The 21,291-nt window shown below is 38.2% G+C and overlaps 1 protein-coding gene across 1 annotated transcript in view; it reads right to left on the reverse strand.

Annotated features, from left to right (window-relative positions):
- The window catches only part of ALKAL1 (ALK and LTK ligand 1), a 24,361-nt gene continuing 3,070 nt past the window's right edge, over window positions 1-21,291 (reverse strand). The window contains exons 2-4 of the mRNA XM_077163195.1: window positions 2,796-2,849; window positions 1,063-1,143; window positions 1-65 (exon numbers count right to left, since the gene is read on the reverse strand). Coding sequence (XP_077019310.1) covers window positions 1-65; window positions 1,063-1,143; window positions 2,796-2,849 — 200 coding nt within the window. The remainder of the gene's footprint in view (window positions 66-1,062; window positions 1,144-2,795; window positions 2,850-21,291) is intronic.

A 21,291-nucleotide genomic window follows, 5' to 3' on the forward strand; every position in this document is an offset into this window, starting at 1 on the left:
CTAGCTCTGTGTGCACAGTGGACTCACTGCTAATCTTGTTAGCAATCTAGCACATCTTTTATAATCTAAGGGAAAAATTAAAGAATAAATTATGTATCGTGTTAATTATCATCATTGGTTCATAATAACAATAGCTCTAACTTAATAAGCACCTGATATATCAAATAATAAACACAGATTTTCTCATTAATTCTCCCAATAACAAAATGAGGGAGGTGATTGTTATCTTCATTTTTAGAAATAAAAACATAGTCTCAACACATTTGGCCAGTTTGCTTCCAAAGCCTGCACTTTCTACACAGTGCTATGTTACTGATTTAACCATTTTGCCTTCATTTCAATGTGATTCAGTTCCCTACTCTTCAAACTCAAGTTGTTTTAGAAAAAGTATAACAAATCTGGCTTCACCTTCTGTAAAAACTTAATTTTTCTCATGATAACCAATCTAGCAAAAAAAAATGTATTGTAATTAAAAGGAAATTTTAGGTTTAGAAAATAATTTCTAACCTAACTGAATCACCATACATTATAATGATTTTAAATGGCAGCATTTAAATATCATGTTTGGAATTACTGTTAACTTTAGTAACATATATTCAGAAGAAGTCATTGGTGTTTCCTTTAAAACACATGCTATTATTATTCAGAAAAATCTAGCACCTTTGTATAAAAGATGTGATATAAAAATATTTACTTTAAAATAACGAGAAAATTTTTACTTATACTTCAAAGTCATCTTCTATTATTTTTCATTTAAAGAGAGTAGTTTATTTCCACCAAGGAATCTGAAAAATTATAAAAGGTTTAAATCCTGACTAGCATTACCACAGTGCTATATTTTTCCAAATAATTTTCAGATTTGGATGTATTCCCAATTAGAATGTGGTTGGATTCCTTATAGTTTCAACAGTACATACAAACCTTAAGCACTGTCAGTATTACAAATAACACCTCACACAATGTTTAGTCTATTAATCGCCACCCACACAGAGCTGAAGTTTAAAATTGCATGCATTTATGGTTGGATAAAGGGTTTTAAAAAAATCACCCTGCACTACTTACAAGCTGGTGTTGAGCAATCCCTGGTGTTGTGGTACAGCCGATGGAAATGTTTGCTACATTCAGCTGAAAATGTGACTGGCCCTGTTGGACAGGAAAAGAATGTGTTTTCCAAACAAATTTTCTAGCAATTTATGGATGTAGAAACTATAACTGTAGTTTATCCTGTTCCATGCCCTTAAAAGAACTAAACTGTGAGCTGTTCTAACCCAGACGCTGTGGGAGGTAGTGAATTGTGATCTGTAAAAAATAATCTAAATTCATCCCACATTCTCAACCTCTCACATAATGGAAACTTCAATTTCAGGAGAATCCATAAGTATAATTAAAAGAAAAAAAGATCTAAAAAAGTATCTATAGTGAGCAAAGCAAATGAATACGAAGAATTAAAAAAAACTTAATATATTTATTTTGGTTTCTACTTTCTGTTGCCCAGTTTTTATTTCATAGAAATTAGTGCTGATATGCCCAGACATTTATTCCATTTTCCAATTACAGTAATGCATGTCTTATTAGTAGAGTGGAAGGGATGTTTAAGACTTTCCTTTTCTATCCCTAAAACTCCAAAGTAGTCTCTACCTAAACTTTCCCCTCGCACCTGAACTCTGCTTTTTAAAGAAGTGGTAGAAGTGAGAGATTCCACAGCCAGGCTGCTAACAGACCATCTAGCAACAACCCGCATTGGGGAACTCTTTCCGAGTCCATGCCACAGGAGGAACTCACTGTGACCATCCTCCCACCAAGCATAGCTTTTAAGTTAACTAACAAATGAGACCCCTGGCCTTTATTAAATGGGAAACCCACACATCTTTCCAGATTATAGGCTTAAGATACAAATATCTGAATAAAATATTCCTGTATGATTAGGAACAGAGAGGTGATAGCAATAGTACATGTGGGGCTCAGGGTTAAAAGTAATTGAGTGATTGCATAGAACTTGGGGCACAGAATGATTTGTAAATGACTCACAATATTGATAAAAGAACAGAAGAGTGTCATAAGGGAGTATTTCATCTGTGCTTACTGTGTAGTACAGGAATGTCTATCGCCACTGTTTAAAGTAATTGTGTCATCTTCCTTGGTGGGGGGTGGACACAGTAGAAATTCCTTATGATATTCCTGAAGATAGTTCACAGGATGGCTCGTCCTACCTTTCCAGCAGTATATTTCTCCCAAGCCCTGCCCACCTCTACTTATCTGACACCAAACTCCAATCACATGCCACCATGTCCTTCCCCAAACCACACCATGTGCATGTCCTGCTTGAAGGATTCCCTCTGATGAGAATACCTCTCCCAACCCTCGAGTCCCCATTTGTAACCTAATCCCTGTTTCTTAAATACCGTGTCCTCTGCAAGCCTTTCCTGATAGTTCTTGGCAAGATGATTCACTTCCCCCATTCCCTAAAGCTTTGCTTATACTTCCATTAAGTGTCAAGATCTGGACGACACTGCAGTTAATATGGATTAGTAGCCTTTGTCCATCTCCTTGGAGTGTAGACATTGGTCTGTGGGCTGGACTATGAGCCTCTTGCCGACATTTTTTTTTTTTTTTACCTAGGCAGGCACCGGGAATTGAACCCGGGTCCTCAGGCATGGCAGGCAAGCACTCTTACCTGCTGAGCCACCGTGGCCCGCCCTCTTGCCGACATTTATCTTCACATCCCCAGCACCAGACACAGTAATTTGCATATGATCTTTTTATTTAGTTGAATTACTGCAAAATTGTGTGCTTACCTGTGAAATGCTTTATGAATTTGTCCTTCAAGTTCAAATCTCTTAGGGACACTTCTGGAAAGAAAAGGGGAAAAAATCTTTAGAATTTCTTGCATGCATTCCCATCACTTAAAAAATCCTTAAAATTTTCTATAATTACAAGCACTAAACACATGGATTTGTGGCAGTCTGAAGCTGACTCCCAACTCCATAGCTGCAGCCCTGACCATCCCTGCAGGCTCCAGAGTGCTGGTCAAACTATGTGCTTGCTCTCTCCTTCTCCAGGACACTTTGCTGCCCTCTCAAATATCGCCTGGCCTGAACTGAACTTCGGAATTCTCCCTGCTCCAAACCTATTTCTCTGCCTGTTCCCCCTTCTCAAAAAATGTCATCAATCTCTACCCCTCACTCAAGCCAAAAATCAAGGAACTTGTACTTGACTTGCCTCTTTCCCTCACCACCCATCCAATCCACTAGTAAATTACCCAGACACATTCAGCTCTGTCTCCTTATATGACGACAAATGTAGTCAAAGTCTTCAACTTCTTTTCACTGTTTTTTTTTTTTCTTAACAACCTCCTAAAAGGTTTTCTCCTCCCTATAATCCTTTTCCCTACAGCCGGAGAAAAATAAAATTTTTTAGTGTACTTCAGATCAAGATCCTCTCCCAATTAAACGGCTTTGTGCATAACATACAATAAAAAAAAAACCTAACTGCATCTCAAACTTCACTTTGTACTCACTAAAAATATGCCACCCAAAAAATGACATTTATAAAAGCAATTTGAGAACATATACAACTCTTTTAGAGGGAAGGAAAACTCAAATTTTAATAAAACATTTGAGCCTTGAGGTTTGCTGGCAGAATCCATAACCCTTTCAACAATGGAACTTAAAATGTTTTTTTCACAGATTGACTTCTGTGTGTGTCAAAAGCAATATGGACATAAAGGGGAAGGGAATATTTGTATCACCTCTCCTAAGGTAGTTTCAACTGCCACCTTGACTTACATGACATTCTTGGGATAAAAATCGGGGGGAATGAGGCAATGGGAATTCAGATGGCCGTCCACATCCTGGGAGTCAGTGAGGGATGCAGGAGACCCTTTCCCCTGCAGAGGCACCCACCCGCCCCTGGCCAACGTTACCATCATGAGAGGCAGAAAGAGGACAAATTGGTCTACAATCCCCTTCCATGTGACAACGAACACCTGAACTTTACAAACAAGTAAACCTAATCCAGAAAAGTACAGCAAGCAGTGAAAATGAAAGTATTTCTTCATTTTAGTGTTCTCTTCAATAATACTCCAGCATGCACATGGGTCTTTCCCCTACAAGTGGAGAGCAGCCACAACCACTCTCTAAAACCAAGCATGGCACCTTGGCTGATGTGGGATCAATACTCCACGTGGCTCCTGGCCAGGCAGCTGCACCTTTCTGAATGGTGAGCCAGATGAGGGCAGCAGAAGGCTTACGGTTAGCACATACCCAAAGATTCTGTAAGTCAATCCATTTCCCAAAGCATGGTAGATCTCATTTTAATCTGTAGAACTGGCATAATACTAACACTCAGATCTGTAATGAACCGTATATTTTAAATAAATCACTCCCCATTCTACACCCCATTTTGTAATTTCTAAAAGAGCAGTTATCACATTGTGCATACTGGTGTGTTTCCACTACAGTATCGCAGGCATCTTGAGCGAAGAGTTGCTGACTTGTTAATCTGTTATCACCTGCAAAGTGTCTCAGTTGGACTCTGCTCACAGTGGGCATCTGGCAGATGTTCCGGGATTGAAATCTGAGAGGCTGACTTCTCACATAGGTCAATGAGGAATAAAATGGAAATAATCAATGTCTTACTTGGACTCGATATAGGCCACTCAAGAAAACCATATTGAATGCATTTGATTTTAATTTCAAAGAACAAACATCATGTAGGAATAGTGGAATATTTAACAGCTTGTTCAACATAGAAAATGAACTGATATTTAAGCTGACAGCTAAAATGATGGGAGATGCCTGGGTAAGCAGGCATTCATTGCTTGTTTTTAACAACATATAGCTTAGCATCTTACCATAAAGATCATTTGGCCTGACAGAGTGTATTTATTACAAAGCCATATAAATTGATCCTCAGTCCCTTGGCAGGTTTGACCAAAAAACAACAACATAGAAAAATTCACTCCTGAAGGGGAAAGAACAGCAATACGTTCAAGTACTTGAGGAATTTCCAGGATGGCTGGTGAGGGAGAGAGTGGGGGAGATGAGACTGCATGCACTGATGGACATCCTGCCGAATGTATGGAGGGTCAAGAACTGCTACAGAGACAAGAGATTTACAGAGGAATAATTTGATTTCTATTGACTAGCATTGTCCTATTGCAGAGACTGGCAAATCATGGCCCTTGTACCAAATCCAGCCTTGTGGCTGTTTATAAATAAAGTTTTATTGGAATACAGACATGCCCATTTATTCACATTTCCTACGACTGCTTTCGTACTACAATGGCAGAGTTGAGTAGTCATTGCAGAGATGGTCTGGCCCTCAAAGTCTAAAACAGCTACTATGTGTCCCTTTATATAAAAATTTTGCCAATTTCTGGTCTATAGTGTACTCCTATTTAATTTAAAACAAGGAGAAGTATGCACACACATAAATATGGGCTATTTCTGGAAGGATTCTCATGGCACAAAAATGGTAATGTGTTCAGTCAGGCATGAGGGAATAGATTCAGATTGTGAGAGAAAGACATATTTTTCTCTTTCCATAATTCTAACATTAAAATGAATTTTAATTTTTGAACATGTATCTCTATTAATTTTTCAATTAGAAAAAGTAGTAGACTGAAGATTAATTTGTATTTGGTGATTAAATGTAATCATGATAGTTTTTGATGAACAAAAATTAAACAACTGAATATCAGAGAACTATCCCCCACCCCCACCCCAAATTTGATTTATCTCTGATGAAAAACAGTCTGAAAAAAGCACTGTCCATTAGATAAATGTGAGCCACATGCATAGTCTTAAATGTTCCCATAGCCACATTTTAAAAAGTAAAAAGAATCAGGTGAGACTAAACTAATCATTTGTTGTATTTAACCCAATATGTTAAAATATCATCATTTCAACATGCAATCAACATTTTGAAATTATTTCACCTGTTTTTATACAAAATCTTCAAAATTCAGCATGTATTTTATACTTACAGCACATCTCATTTCAGAGTAGCCACATTTCAAGTGTTCAGTAGCCAGTGCAGGTCTAAAATGCACCCTTCCTTCCCTGGTATCCAACTACAATTGAGTAAAATATTGTAGGTATTGACTTGATGATTCAAAACAGAAGGATTTCTACACCATGCATGGTAGTTATCCTGGAACAACCTAAATGGACTACTATCTCATTCACCCAATTTGTGAACATTTCTAGTTTTTATTTATAAAATAGTTGCCTTATGCCAGTGCTGGTTTGAAAGGATGCATGTCCCCTTGAAAAGCCATGTTTTAATCAAAATCCCATTTCATAAAGGCAGAATAATCCCTGTTCAATACTGCATGTTTGAAACTGTAATTAAATCATCTCCTTGGGGGTGTGATTTAATCAAGAGTGGTTGTTAAACTGGATTAGGTGACGACATGTCTCCACCATTTGAGTGGGTCTTGATTAGTTTCTGAAGTCCTATAAAAGGGGAAACATTTTGAAGAATGAAAGCGATTCAGAGACAGCAGAGCAATATGATATAGCCACGAGAAGCAGAGCCCACCAGCTAGCAACCTTTGGAGATGAAGGAAAATGTCTCCCGGGGAGCTTCATGAAACAGGAAGCCAGGAGAAGCAGCTAGCAGACGATGCCATGTCTGCCATGTGCCCTTCCAGATGAGAGAGGAATCTGACTGTGTTCATTATGTGCCTTCTCACTTGAGAGAGAAACCCTGAACTTCATTGGCCTTCTTGAACCAAAATATCTCTCCCTGGGTGCCTTAGATTGGACATTTCTATAGACTTTTCTCAGCCTTAGAACTGTAAACTAGCAATTTATTAAATTCCCTGTTTAAAAGACATTCCGTTTCTGGTATATTGCATTTGGGCAGCTAGCAAACTAGAACACACCCTCATCAATTTTAATTTTGCAATGTATTTTAAAAGGAATACATTTGCACATATGTGTGTATATACAAATATCCAAATACACATATACACTGAATCATATCTGGAATGTGTTAAACTGGCAGGAATGCCTGTTGTTCTTAGCTTGTTCTTTAAAAAAGATGAGCAGATATCACATAAAATTATCCAAAACAATATAGCAGAACAACTACAAAACAAAATAATAGAACCTATTTATTGCTTGTTTTTAATGGCATGTAGCTTAACATCTTACCATAAATGTAATTTGGCCTTACATGATTTTTTTATTACAAAGCCATATTAATTGAACCTCAGTCCCTTGGGAGGTTCTCTGGGACATCATTTTATTTTTTACTTAATCTAGTTTTACTGTAATTGAAACGCTTGCTATAAAGATTCTTGAGTAGTTATTTCTTCTAGTGAAAGAGACGGTACTACTTGTGCTGGTTTGAAAGGATGTATGTACCCTAGAAAAGCCATGTTTTAATACTAATCCCATTTTGTAAAGGCAGCCATTTCTTCTAATTCCTATTCAGTACTGCACATTTGAAATCTTAATTAGATAATCTCCCTGGAGATATGACTCAATCAAAAGTGGTTGTTAAACTGGATTAGGTGGAGACATGTTTCCACGCATTCTTGGTGGGTCTTGGTTACTTTATTGAAATCCTATAAGAGAGAAATTCAGAGAGAGCAGAAAAGAATGACAGAGTCACGAGAAAGCCACAACAGAGAACACCACAGAACCGTGAAGCAGAGTCCATTAGCCAGTGACTTTTGGAGACAAAAAGGAAAGCACCTCCTGGGAAGCTGGAGAGAAAACTAATAGATGACGCTGTGTTCGCCATGTGCCCTTCCAGCCGAGAGAGAAACCCTGACCGCATTTGCCATGCGTCTTTCCACTTGAGAGAGAAACCCTGAACTTCATCGGCCCCCTGAATGTCTTAGATTGGACATTTTTATAGACTTATTTTTTTTTTTTTTTTTTTTTTTTTTTTAAAGACAGAGAGAAGGAAGGAAGGAAGGAAGAAAGGGAAACATTTTTAAACATTTTCTTGTTTTATTGTATTCTGTTTCTCCGTTTTTGTTACATGGGCTGGGGCCGGGAATCGAACCGAGGTCCTCCGGCATAGCAGGCAAGCACTTTGCCCGCTGAGCCACCGCGGCCCGCCCCTTTATAGACTTATTTTAATTGGGACATTTTCTCAGCCTTAGAACTGTAAACTAGCAATTCATTAAATTCTCCTTTTTAAAAGCCATTCTGTTTCTGGTATATTGCATTCTGGCAGCTAGCAAACTAGAACACTACTGTTTTCTTTTTCAATATTATGAGAACAGTTCCTTTTTTAAATAATAAAAGCAGGTAGCTTTATTATATCAGTGCTAAGAGAACTACTGTTAGAGAATGTGTTTGGAAAAATTTTCAAATTCATGAAAAAGTTGGGAAAAAAAGCTGGTGACTTTTAATCAAATTGAAATGATAGTTTTCTAAAGTATTTAAAAATGAACAGTCATAAAATGTGTACTTTTTTCTTCCTTATGTGGGTCTATGGCATCTGTACCAGTATACATTGGTATGTATTTGTTTTATATCATGGCTCTTTTGTAGACTTTCTGGAGGCAGGTATGTGTTTCTTTTGAAGGTAAAACCTCCTGACATGGGGCTTGAGGTACTGAGTGTGAAGGTTATATTGGCAAGGTTGGTTTACAGAGAAGCAATCATATTGCTGGTGGATAGCTCTGGTCTGTGCAGAGGTTGTCAAACTACAGCCCCTGAACCAAATCCAATCCTAAGTTTTCTTTTGTAAATGTTCTGCCTTATGGAACTCTCAATAAAGTAAACAAATAAACTGGAAATGATTATTTGCAACATAAATGTTCATTATTTTTCACAATAATTTATCCAAAATTATTTTAAATGAGTTGCCTAAGAATATTTCAAATATGACCTATTTACAAATTTCAATGTATGCATAACTTTTACATAAGAAAATGTATCCTGTAATGTGAGTTTCAATTAGAACACCTTGCAAAAGAAATCAAGTAGTCAATTTGCCCAATACAAGTGGTAAAGACTCACAAGGAATATTTCCATTACAAAAGTTCTCAAAATATAACTGTTTTCATACTTGGTCACTCTAGGTTATTTGGATTGCCTGTTGTCATTATTTTAGTCACATTTTTTTTGCTAATCCAAATAGCTTTTGGAAAAAAAAAAGACTGTTGTTAAAAATTATTGTTTAATTAATTATTCTCTCCTTTACAAATTGCTTCAAAATAAATACTTCACAGTCCGAAAATAAAAATCAAATGTTTTAGAAGATCACCACTGCTCTCAAGTGCCTGATGTCTTTTAAATATATTTTTTATTTTAGAGCAGTCTTAGAAGTACAGAAAAATTGTGAAGATAGCATAGAGAGCTCCCATATACTCCACACTCAGTTTCCCCTATTATTATCTTACATTAGGTACATTTGTTGCAATTAATGAATCCACATTGACACATATAAGCAACTAGATTCTATACTCAGCTTTAACCTTATGTCCATTTTCTGTTTCAGAATCCCATTCAGAACGCCACATTACATATGTTAGTCAAGCTTCCTTAGGCTCCTCTCGGCTGTAAATCTCTCAAATTTCCCTTGTTTGGGGTGAGTATTAGAGAGTGAATTATGTACCCCAGAAAAAAATGTTCTTAACCTTAATCCATTTTTGTAGATATAAACACATTATAAATGGAACTGTTTGAAGATGTTACTTTTAGTTGATGTGTGGCCCAACTGAATGAGTTGGGCTTTAATCCTGATTACTAGAGTTCTTTAAAATCAAAGGGAAAGCCAGACACTGAGAGAGAAGCCACAGAAGAGCAAGAAGCTGGAAGTCCACAGAACCCAGAAGAAAAAGATGACACCATCATGTGCACCGCCATGTGACCGAAAAGTCAAGAACCAAGGATCACAAGCAGTCAGCCCCAAAACAGCACAGTCTTTGAAGAAAGAATATCACCTTCCTAATGCCTTGATGTTGAACATCTTCTAGCTTCAAAACCATGAGCCTGGACAGATACAGACCAACAGAATCATATTAAGAGTTCAGGAATCAACCCTCATATTTATGGACAGCTGATTTTTAACAAGGGTGCCAAGTCCACTTAATTGAGTCCTCTTCAACAAATGGTGCAGGTAAAACTGGATGTCTATATGCAAAAGAATGAATGTGGACCCTTATCTCAAACCATATACAAAACTCATCTTGAAACGAATCAAAGACATGAATATAAGAACCAGAACTATAAAAGTTCTAGAAGAATATATAGGGAAGCACCTTTAGGGCCTCCTAAGAAACATTAGGAAATGTTTCTTAGACTTTACACCCAAAACAAAAGCCACAACAGAAAAAATAGATAAATGAGATCTCATCAAAGTTAAAAGCTTTTTGCATCAAAGGAATTTACAATGAAAGTTAAATGGCAACCTACGCAATGGGAGAAAATATCTAGAAACCAGAATTCTGCTAAGGATTTAATATCCAGAATATATAGAGAAATCCTATAATTCAACAACAAAATAGGCAAAAGGCTTGAAGAGATTTTTCCAAAAAAAAAAAACATACACAAAAAACCAAATGTACATTAAAAGATGTTTAACATCATTAACCATTAGGATAATGCAAAAACAAAACCACAATGAGATACCATTTCACACTCACTAGAATAGTTATCATTCAAATTTGAAAATTACAAATGTTGGAGAGGATGTGTAGAAATAGGAACACTCATTCGATGTTAGTTAGAATGTAAAATGGTGAAGCCACTGTAGAGGACAGTTGGGAGTTCCTCAAAAAGTTAAATATAAAATTGCCATGTATCCTGGCAATCTCACTTCTACGTATAGACCCAAAAGAATTTAAAGCAGGGACTTGAACAGATTTTGCACATTGATGTTCATAGTAGCATTATTCACAATTGCCAAAAGACGGAAGCAACCCAACTGTCTATCAACCAATTAATGCATAAACAAAATGTGGTATATACATACAATGGAATATTATTCAGCTGCAAAAAAGAATGAAGTTCTGATACATACCACAACATGGATGAACCCTGAAGGTATCATGTTGAGTGAAATAACCCAGACACAAAAGAACATATATTGTATGATCTTACTGATATGAAATAACTGGAATAAACCAACTCATAGAGTCATAATTTAGAATATAGGTTACCAGGAGATGGGAGCAGGTTGGGTAGAGAGTGGGGAGTTATGCTTAAATTGTACAGAGTTCGTATTTGGGAGGACAGAAATGTGTTGGTAATGGAGGGCAGTGATGGTAGCACAGCATTGTGAAGGTAATTAACAGTCCTGAAATATAAATTTGAACATGGTTAGAATGGGGAATTTTAAGTTATGCTAGTAGAATAAAAATTTAAAAAAACATCAAAAGGACTGTATAACACAAATAGTGAGCTGTAAGTTAAACTATGGACTCTAGTTAATGGTACAATTATAAAAATGTTCTTTCATTAATTGCAACAAATGTACCACACTAATACAAGGTATTAATAATAGAGTGGTTAGTGGGAACTCTGTATCTTATGCATGGTTTTTCTGTAAACCTATATACTTCTCTAATACAAAAATTTAATTAAAAAGAAAACCAAAATGTAAGCCAATAAATTCATGATACTTAAGTCAGTCAATGTATGATATTTGTTTTAGCAGCCAGGAAACTAATATACTGACCTTGGCAGTTTTGAGGAGTACTGATCAGGTATTTTATCGGATGTGTCTCAGTTGGGATTTTCTGGTGTTTTCTTATGATTAGAATGGAGGTATGGGCTGGGGGAGGAAGACCACAGAGGTAAGGGGCCATTTTACGACATCCTATCAAGGATACCTATTGTGCTGGTTTGAAGGGATGTATGCCCCCCAGAAAAGCCATATTTTAATCAAAATCCCATTTCATAAAATTAGAATAATCCCTGTTCAATACTGTATGTTTGAAACTGTGATTGGATCGTCTCCCTGGATGATGTGATTTAGTCAAGAGTGGTTGTTAAACTGGATTAGGTGATGACATGTCTCCACCCATTTGTGTCTTGATTGGTTTACTGTAGTCCTATAAAAGAGGAAACATTTTGGAGCATAGGAGATTTGGAGAGAGCAGAGAATGTTTCAGCACCATGAAGCAGAGAGTCCATCAGTCAGCGCTTTGGAGATGAAGAAGGAAAATGGCTCCCCGTGAACTTCATGAAACAGGAAGCCAGGAGAAGAAGCTAGCAGATGACGCCGTGTTTGCCATGGGCCCTTCCAGCTGAGAGAGGAACCCTGACTGTGTTCACCATGTGTCTTTCCAGATGAGAGAGAAACTCTGACTGTGTTCGCCATGTGCCTTTCCAGATGAGAGAGAAACTCTGACTGTATTCACCATGTGCCTTCTCACTTGAGAGAGAAACCCTGGACTTCATCGGCCTTCTTGAACCAAGGTATCTTTCCCTGGATGCCTTAGATTGGACATTTTTATAGACTTGTGTAATTGGGACATTTTCTCGGCCTTAGAACTGTAAACTAGCAACTCATTAAATTCCCCTTTTTAAAAGCCATTCTGTTTCTGGTATATTGCATTCCGGCAGCCAGCAAACTAGAACACCTACTAGCAACAAGATCTTCACTATTGACTCTGGTCATTTGGCTCAGGGGATGTTTTCGTTAGCTGGGCTTTTCAAGCAAATACCATGAAATGGTTTGGTTTAAACAATGGAAATTTATTAGCCCACAAGTTTCAGTTTGGGAAAATGTCCAAATCAAGGCAACCCTTATTCCCAAAGACGGTGGCTCTCCAGGGCCGGCTGCCTGCAATCCTTGGTCCTGGACTGCTCTGTCACATGGCACTGAACGTGGTGCCCTCTCCTGGCCTCTCCATTCTCTTCAGTTCCACTGAACTTCAGCCTCTGCCTGTTCCCTATGGCTTTCCTTCATTCTGTCTGAATTTCACTCCATGTGTAAAGGACTCCAGTAACAGGATGGAGACCCATCCTGATTGGGCTGGGCCACATCTTAGTTGAGGGAACCTCAATCAAAGGATCCTACTTAAAACGGGTTCACACCCACAGAAATAGATTAAGCTTAAACCCATGTTTTTCTAGGGTATATACAGCTCCAAACCACCACAGTCAGGTTTCACCACTGTAAAGTTGCTCCCCCCGCCCCCTTTCCTGTTTTGTATTCCTTGGAGGAAAGTTAATCTGCACAGCCCATGCTGCAGGAGTGGAGAGCTATCCTCCACTTTCTGGAAGGTGCAATACCTCACAAATCATTTGGAATTCTTCTGCATGGGAGATTTGTCTCTTCTCTCCTATTCATTCATTTATTCAATTATTTATTTATACCAACATGGACTCATGGATATTTACCTTTCACTTTGGTTTATAATCTAACACTTGTTAGATTATACAACACAATTGTTGTTCTAATTGTTCTGGTTTTGGCCATTGTGAGTGTTTTTAATTGGTTCCTGAGTCCCTTTTGGCATGCCTTATCCCTATGCGGTTTGTTGGTTTTAATATTTTTTTTTTAGCATTCCTTACTTTTAGTACTACAAGATGCTCCAGATACCTCTTCCCTCTTTCCTGTCTAATCCTAGAATCAAACATTTTCTTTCCAAGAATAAATGTTTCCTTTATTGGATAATAATTGTAGAAACAAGATCTGCATGCTAGACGTGCTGGCTGCCGCTGTGTTGTTGCTTCTGGGCCCTCCTAGCTAACAGAGCAAGAAAATGCATGTGTGTGTGTGTGTGTGTGTGTGTGTGTGTGTGTGTGTGTGTGTGCCATGATTTATAATATACTCAGTGTCTGAATTCTAAAATAGTATGGTAGCTTGGTAGAATTTATTTTTGGAATGTACAGTTTTATCTTTAATACTTCACTGCTGATATTACAGAGGTCACATACAATTATGTTATCTGAGTTCAAATATAGCCATTCTGAATCAGACTCTATCCTCGGCCAAATGCTTCAGTCCCTCCTGAAATCAGCAGGCATACTTGGCCTTCTCGACCAAAGTAAGTTCTGTATCAAACCAAACCCCTCCAAACAGGCTTCTGAGTTTCTTTTTCTTTTCAATTTTTTTTTTACAAATTAATGCAGACAAGCAAAATAATCTCTACACTCCTTTCCACATCCTATGTTATGAAATATTATTTAAAAATCTAACATTATACTGATGTTTACCCAAAGATGAAATTATTAACTGATTCCAGAGAACTTGAAAAAAAATGCAAAATTCGTGTTGCAAAATAGATTTCTTTCTGGTTTTAAAACACAGCTCAATTCAGGTGTAATTTAACCTTTTGCCATTCCATTTGAAGACTGATCTCCCCAAAATTGTTTACTTAGTTTAATCTAGATTCCCCTCCCATATTTAAAATGATCATTTTCACAAACATTAAACAAGACAAATAGTATTTTCAATGAAAATGTTAGCAGAAAACATTTCAAAAACATAGTATTCAGCATTCTATGCTTAGAGCCAGTCTTTTCGATGTTCTTTCCAGATTAGGCAGCAACAAACTGAGCCAGTGGAAACCCCCAAGGACCTGCTATCCCAGTAGTAGCTCACACCACCCTGGAAGCACAGACCCCAAGAGGCAAAAACTGATCTTTACTGAGACTGAAAATGAAGACGAACATCAGATTGAAGGCAGAGGCACAGGATCAGTCAGGGAAAGGTGAAATCTGAGATTCCTGGGGTGGAAATATTCACTGAGAGTAGAGATGTGAGTTTGAGAAAGAAGGAAGAGAAAAGGGCAGGAGAAAAGCATCTCATTGTAAGCATCTCATTATCACTAGTTTTAGTAGGTTGAATTAGGTATGCCAACAACTTAATCTGCATGTCTGTGGGTGTGAATTTTTGTAAGTAGGACCTTTTGAAGAAGGTCTTTTTGTTATGAGCATGGCCTATAAGCAGGATGGCCCTAGCCCACATTACTAGTGTCCTATATATCCAGAAGAAATTCAGACACTGGGAGTCAGAGAAGACACATAGGAAGAAGCCAGAAGCAGTGGAACCCAAAAGAGGAGACACAAGGAGAAAGAGATGCCATGTTAGGGGACACCGAAACTCAAGCCAAGGAACCCCAGGGATGGCAGCAAGCCAGCACCAAAACACTACAGACTTGGGGGTGAAAGCATGGTCTGGTTGATGACTTCAACTTGGACTTTAAGCCTCCAAAATGGTGAGACAATAAATTTCTATTGCTTGAGCCAACCATTGTGTGGTGTTCGTCACAGCAACTCTGACAAACCAAGACAGTAGCACAGAGGCAACAGTTAAAATTAGTGAAGTGCATAGGATCATGCAACAGACACAGAGATCAAGAATGGACCCAGGGAGTGCAAATGTTTAAAGGGCAGCTGAAGAAGAGGTGTTGAGAGAGAGAAAGAGGTGTCAGAGGAGAACAAAGTGAGAATAATCCTGGAAACATAGGATTCATTGTAATACCAAAAGCACTACAGTACTGATAATAGATACTGGAATAAATGGTGTACCATTGTATTGCTTTATATTATCTGGCAGCAATGCAAAAACAGTTACAAGAAAGCTTGTATTGGGCAGGCCACAGTGGTTCAGCAGGCAGAGTTCTCGCCTGCCATGTCAGAGACCTGGGTTCGATTCCCAGTGCCTGCCCATGCGAAAAAAAAAGCTTGTATCCCTCCTTGTAATCTTCTATAACAATTTTAACCTAACTTTTTCTAAATATATTGCTTACAACATGAGGCAAAAGAATTCTTTGCACAGTAAGAGCTTTCCAGTGTATTTCAGAATATTCTACAGTGAACATTTTTGAAATGTATAATTACTGCTTAATTAATATATATTAAAATTTTTACCAAACTAATTTAAAATACTTAATTATATATTAAAATAGAATAAGCATGCACAGAAAAAATTTGTCCTAAGAATGAAATACATGTGGGCTTGGAAAACTGGATGGCAGAAGGTCACATACTTCAAACAACTGAGCCCAAATTGGTCAAAATATGGGATAAGCAGGTTTACTAGTTGTCCACATTCCCTGGCACATATACTTTCACTCGTTTCTTTTTTCTGAAAGTGAAGTATATTTTGATTTCACTGTGACCTATGAAGCTTCTTCCAAGGGGTGACTATTTCATCAATCATATGAGCAATTAATTAATAGTCTCTTGACTTAAAATTCAAACTATAAAACCTACACTTTTTCAAACAAGACTCTGTTTTCAAATCTACTAGGTTCCATAAAAAAGACAGTCGTGGGAAAGAGTGTCACCAGTTCGATAAATTTCCAAACCCAATTTGGGTTGTATTTCTTCTTTCTGAGGAACAGGCACCTCATCAGGCAATGAGGGTGCCTTCAAAACACAACCAAAGGGTGGTGCAATGGTGGCTCAGTGGCAGAGTTCTTACCTGCCATGCCAGAGACCCGGGTTCGATTCCCAGTGCCTGCCCATGGTGGGGGGAAAAAACCACAACCAAGTTCTGAACTGGGGTGAATGTTGTCCATCTTTTCAAGTTCTCCCTTGTCCTGATCCACTTGTGGTGCTTTGGGAGAGCCCAAAGCCGGCACACTCATGTGGCGAGGCTGGGAACACACGAGGTGCTTCACATACATCGTCCTGTTCCATCTTCACCAAAACCCTGCTGATAGGCATCTGTCCCCACTGTACAGATGAGACACCTGAGAAACTCAGAAATACGATCTCTCCCAGGTCCCACAACTCCATGGCAAAGCAAAGCCTGAAACCCAGTGCTTTCTGTCCCTGCGGCTTGCTGCTATTACCTAAGACCTTTATTGTGAAAATGATCAGTGGCTGATTTTCCACTACTGATAACCTTTCTCCATATCTACCAGCAGGAAATACGGACCTTTTAAACTTTATAATTTTTTAGTGTTTTTGTGGTTTTTTTACAAGTGACAACTGCTTGATAAAGACGATAGGGTATCTTCTTTAACAGTAGGCTCGCATAATTTATCATATATCCATAGAAGAAATGCATTCTTCCAAGAGTTGAAGTAGACGTGTAGAATGACAAGTGGATAGTAATTATGGATTCTGCAAAGCTGAATAAACGTATGTTTAAAAAAAAGCAACTATTAATAATAGTACAAAATGTTCACAGTTGGCACGCTCTTCAGGAACATCAGTTACATTCTAGCTGAATAACATCACTTGCTAAATTTATCTCTCAGTGTTTATTTTTTGCAGTGAACAGTAGTATGACTTTATTGGAGTTCCGCTTCTTGAACGGTTAGGAGGCTGGTGTGTCACCATTTCTTGGAAGCTCCCCCTCCCTGCACTCCCACCCCCTGCTCATCTTCCTCTTACCACCTTTTCTCCATAAGTTCACTCAGACTGGGCCTTTGCTTCCCTGCATGCCTCTTGGTTGAGGTAGCACCAGGCTACATGCACTTGTTAAAACAATGTTTCCCAAACAATGATCCCTTCAAACACATGGTTCCATGAGATGTAAATAGATGCTAGATTTTCTTAAAAGTTTGAATGAAAAAAAAATTGTTGAAAGTGAATGAAGCAGGGCGGGCCACAGTGGTTCAGCAGGTAGAGTTCTTGCCTGCTGTGCTGAGTTCGATTCCGGGTGCCTGCCCATGCAAAAAGAAGAAGAAAAGTGAACGATGCTGGTTCACATAGTTTTCTTTACTGCAGGACTTTACAGTACCTGTCTAAGATTCTCTAGGAAGGGGTTATGTGGACCACTTTCCCAAACAGAGGCGACCAAGGAATCTTTTTTTTAAAGTCCTCTGGAAAATGGGGTTTCAGAGCTGTGGGCCTCAAATGTGAGGTACCTGTAGAAATGGGGAGCGAATGGACAGAGAGCCACCAAAATAGAAGCTTGGTTGGGGTTGGAAAGGGTGGTCAGCAATGGTCTCTATTTCACAGAAGCTTTCTAGGAGATTCTGACATGCTGCCTTTCTCCTCCCCAGCTGAAAACTCAATGCAGATTGACATGCTCCACCCACATAACCAAATGCTAAGAAACTAGCTATGACTCAGAATGGGAGAGACTGAGTGGCAGGATGATAGGTCTGGTTTAACTTTGGGGACAAATGCAAATCCAAATTCTTTTACTTTTGAAGTAAAAGTTTAAAGCACCCTCAAATTTTCTTTATCTAAAATTCAGTTTTGAAAAATCCTTCCTAAACGTGAACTCTGCGCAGTAACTTTGGCAAGCTATAGAGTATTGGAAACTGAGTAATTCATCGAAATATTCAAATTCAGACAAATATAATATCAACCTATACAAGTTATAATATGACGAATGCTAAAGGAGAAGGGAAAAGTGTTCAAATGACAAATAAAGCATTACTGAAGAAGATAATCTAATCAAAGAGGCTAACAATAATTCTTCTCACTGTAACAAAGATCTTACAAATTTGTTCAGAAATGTTTCAGAAATCATTTCCAGCAATGAAACTGAAGGCCAAAGAAAAAATTTTCATAGCCAATATGTGATTGACAATACGTCAATATGTCTTCTGGGATTGTGCCACTGCAGAGAGAGAAGAGAGCAACCAACAATGCATAATTCTGTCAACTTTCTGGATAAAATTTCTCTGCTTAGCAGCTAGATGGATGGGTAGTAATTGCCCATCCAATTCCATTGGAATTGGTACCAATTCCTTGGTAGCAATTACTACCAAGGAATACTGAATGGGTAAAAAGTTAGCTCTGGCTACTCAGCGTTTGTGATCATAACAAGTAACTACTATGCCCAACAGATTTTGGATGATTGTACTTGTTTGGCGATAACCAAATAATATAGCAACAAAATCATACATAATCTGTTTGTCTTGGTTTGAAACTGTTCTGTACCCCCTAAAACCCATATTCTTTTAATCCTAATCCAATCTCATGGGGAGCAGATCTATTGTTTGGGTGGGACCTTTCAATTGAATTATTTCTGTGGAAGTGTGGTTCTGCCCATTCAATTTGGGTCTTAGTTAATTTACTGGAGTCCTTAAAAGAACTAACAAAGAGCAGAGGGATGAAACCAGGCACAAGCTTTGGAGTAGCTTGGAGAGCCAACATAGAAAGCCAATGGAATCAGAGGCTGAAAACAATGCAGCTTGGGAGCAAAGGACCAAGAGATGCCAGCCACATGCCTTTCCACTGAAAGAGAAACCCTGGATGTAATCAGCCTTTCCTGAAGTGAAGTGAAGTGAAAGCGTCCTATTGTCGATGCCTTAATTTGGACATTTTTATGGCCTTAGAACTGTAAACTTGTAACTTAATAAATTCCCTTTGTAAAAGCCAATTCATTTCCGGTATATTGCATACCAGCAGCTTTAGCAAACTGAAACATTTTCCATCTGATATCTTCCCATGCTAATGGTTTTCTGTGAAACAAGTGACATCCAACAGTACCCCAAACAGGAACTATTTAAAAAGTAGAAAAAGGAATCAGACTTCAGCTAGAGACATGAATGAAACTGATCTGGATAGGACTAAGGCTAATTAGAATACAGGGTAAAGGATGATGTGGTCCATATTTTAAAACTTCAACTTCTGTATGAGATCAAAGGGAGAGATTTTTTTTTTTTGGTGCAAAGTTTATATTTTGGGTAGTGAATTTCCTAAATTAACTTGTATGGTTAGTTTAGTTGAACACCATAAGTACATAGACTCTTGAATAAGACATGAGATCTTACTGGTTTGTCCAGGTTAGTGTGATGCCCCAATATGTCCCAGAGTAACTGGGGGCAGTAAATAAAGTATTTGCAAAGTCCCCTTGGGAGACTGGGGAGAATGGAGGAAATATTCAACTTCCCAATATTTGGAGAATTTCTGATATTCTTGCAAACAGTGGAGACAACTAAATCAATAGGCTGAGCCCTCAATTTGGGGATTTTCCCCAGTGAAACTTATTCCTGCAAAGGATATGATAAACCTATCTAAAATTAGGCCTAAGAGTCACCCTCAGAGAACCTCTTTTATTGCTCAGTTGTGGCCCCTCTGTCTAAGTCAATCTGACAGGTGAACTCACTGCCTTCCCCCAAGGGTGTAAATCTCCCTGTCAATGTAGGACAGAACTCCCAGGATGAGCCAGGGCCTGGCATCAAGGATTGAGAAAGCCTTCTGGCCAAAAGAGGGAAGAGAGAAATGAGACAAAGAAAATTTTCAGTGGTTGAGAGATTTCAGAGTCAAGAGGTTATCCTGGAGGTTATTCTTACACATCATATAGATATCCCTTCTTAGTTTATGGTATATTGGAATGGCTGGAGGTAAGTACCTGAAACTGTTAAGGTATGTTCCAGTAGCCTTGATTCTTAAAAAGAATTGTACAAAGATACAACTTTTACAATGTGACTGTGTGATTGTGAAAACTTTGTGTCTGATGCTCCTTTTATCCAGAATGTAGACAGATAGTAAAAAATAGATAGAAATAAATAAGTAATGGGGGGATAAGGGGTAAAATAAATTGAGAAGATGGAAATACTAGTGGTCAATGGGTGGGGGAGTAAGGGATATGGTACGTATGAGTTTTTTCTTTTTATTTCTTATTCTGAAGTGATGCAGATGTTCTAAAAAATGATTACAGTAATGAATATGTGATGATATTGTGAGCCACTGATTATATGCCATGTATGGAATATACGTGTGTGAAGATAAAAATACTAAGGAAAAAAAGATACTTCAGGGAACTGCAAATAAATCATTAAAAAGTGCTAGTCTGTTCCCCTCCCTCCTTCTGTTATGCAAAGCAGCAGAAAATTGTTTTCTTTGTTCATGTGTGTTGCGGTTTGAAGCTGCATGTACCCCAAAACCATGTTCTTAAATCTAATCCCCTTCCTGTGGGTCAGAACCCAGGGTAAATAGGATATTTTGATGAGGCTACTTCAGTTAAGATGTGTCACACCTCATTCAGGATGGGTCTTATTACTGGAATCCTTTATGAGCAGAATGAATACAGGGAGATAGCCAGAGAAAGCCATGGAAGCAAGAAGCTGAAATCAATGAAACCCAGAAGAGAAGGGAGAGACCAGAAGACACTGCCAGAAGGCTTGCCATGTGACAATGGAGCCAAGCATCAAAGGCAGCCAGTTTTCAGGAAGAAAGCATTGCCTGAGGATGCCTTAATTTGGACATTTTCCGGCCTCAAATCATGAGCTAATAAATTCCCATTGTATCTGCTCTGAGGAGCCTAGGAAACTAAAATAATGTGTAAGAAATTATTACTCACTACATATACCGGCTAAACGGGCAGAATAATAGTAGAAGGCTTTCCATAGGAAGAATTTGGGTTGTGCAAATAAAATTCCATTATTACATAAGTTGCAGCAATATTTACTCATGTCAGGGTTTTAAAAAGTTTCCTCAGAACTGTGGG

The sequence above is a fragment of the Tamandua tetradactyla genome, chromosome 6 (genome assembly GCF_023851605.1).
Source record: "Tamandua tetradactyla isolate mTamTet1 chromosome 6, mTamTet1.pri, whole genome shotgun sequence".
NCBI classification, from domain to species: Eukaryota; Metazoa; Chordata; class Mammalia; order Pilosa; family Myrmecophagidae; genus Tamandua; species Tamandua tetradactyla.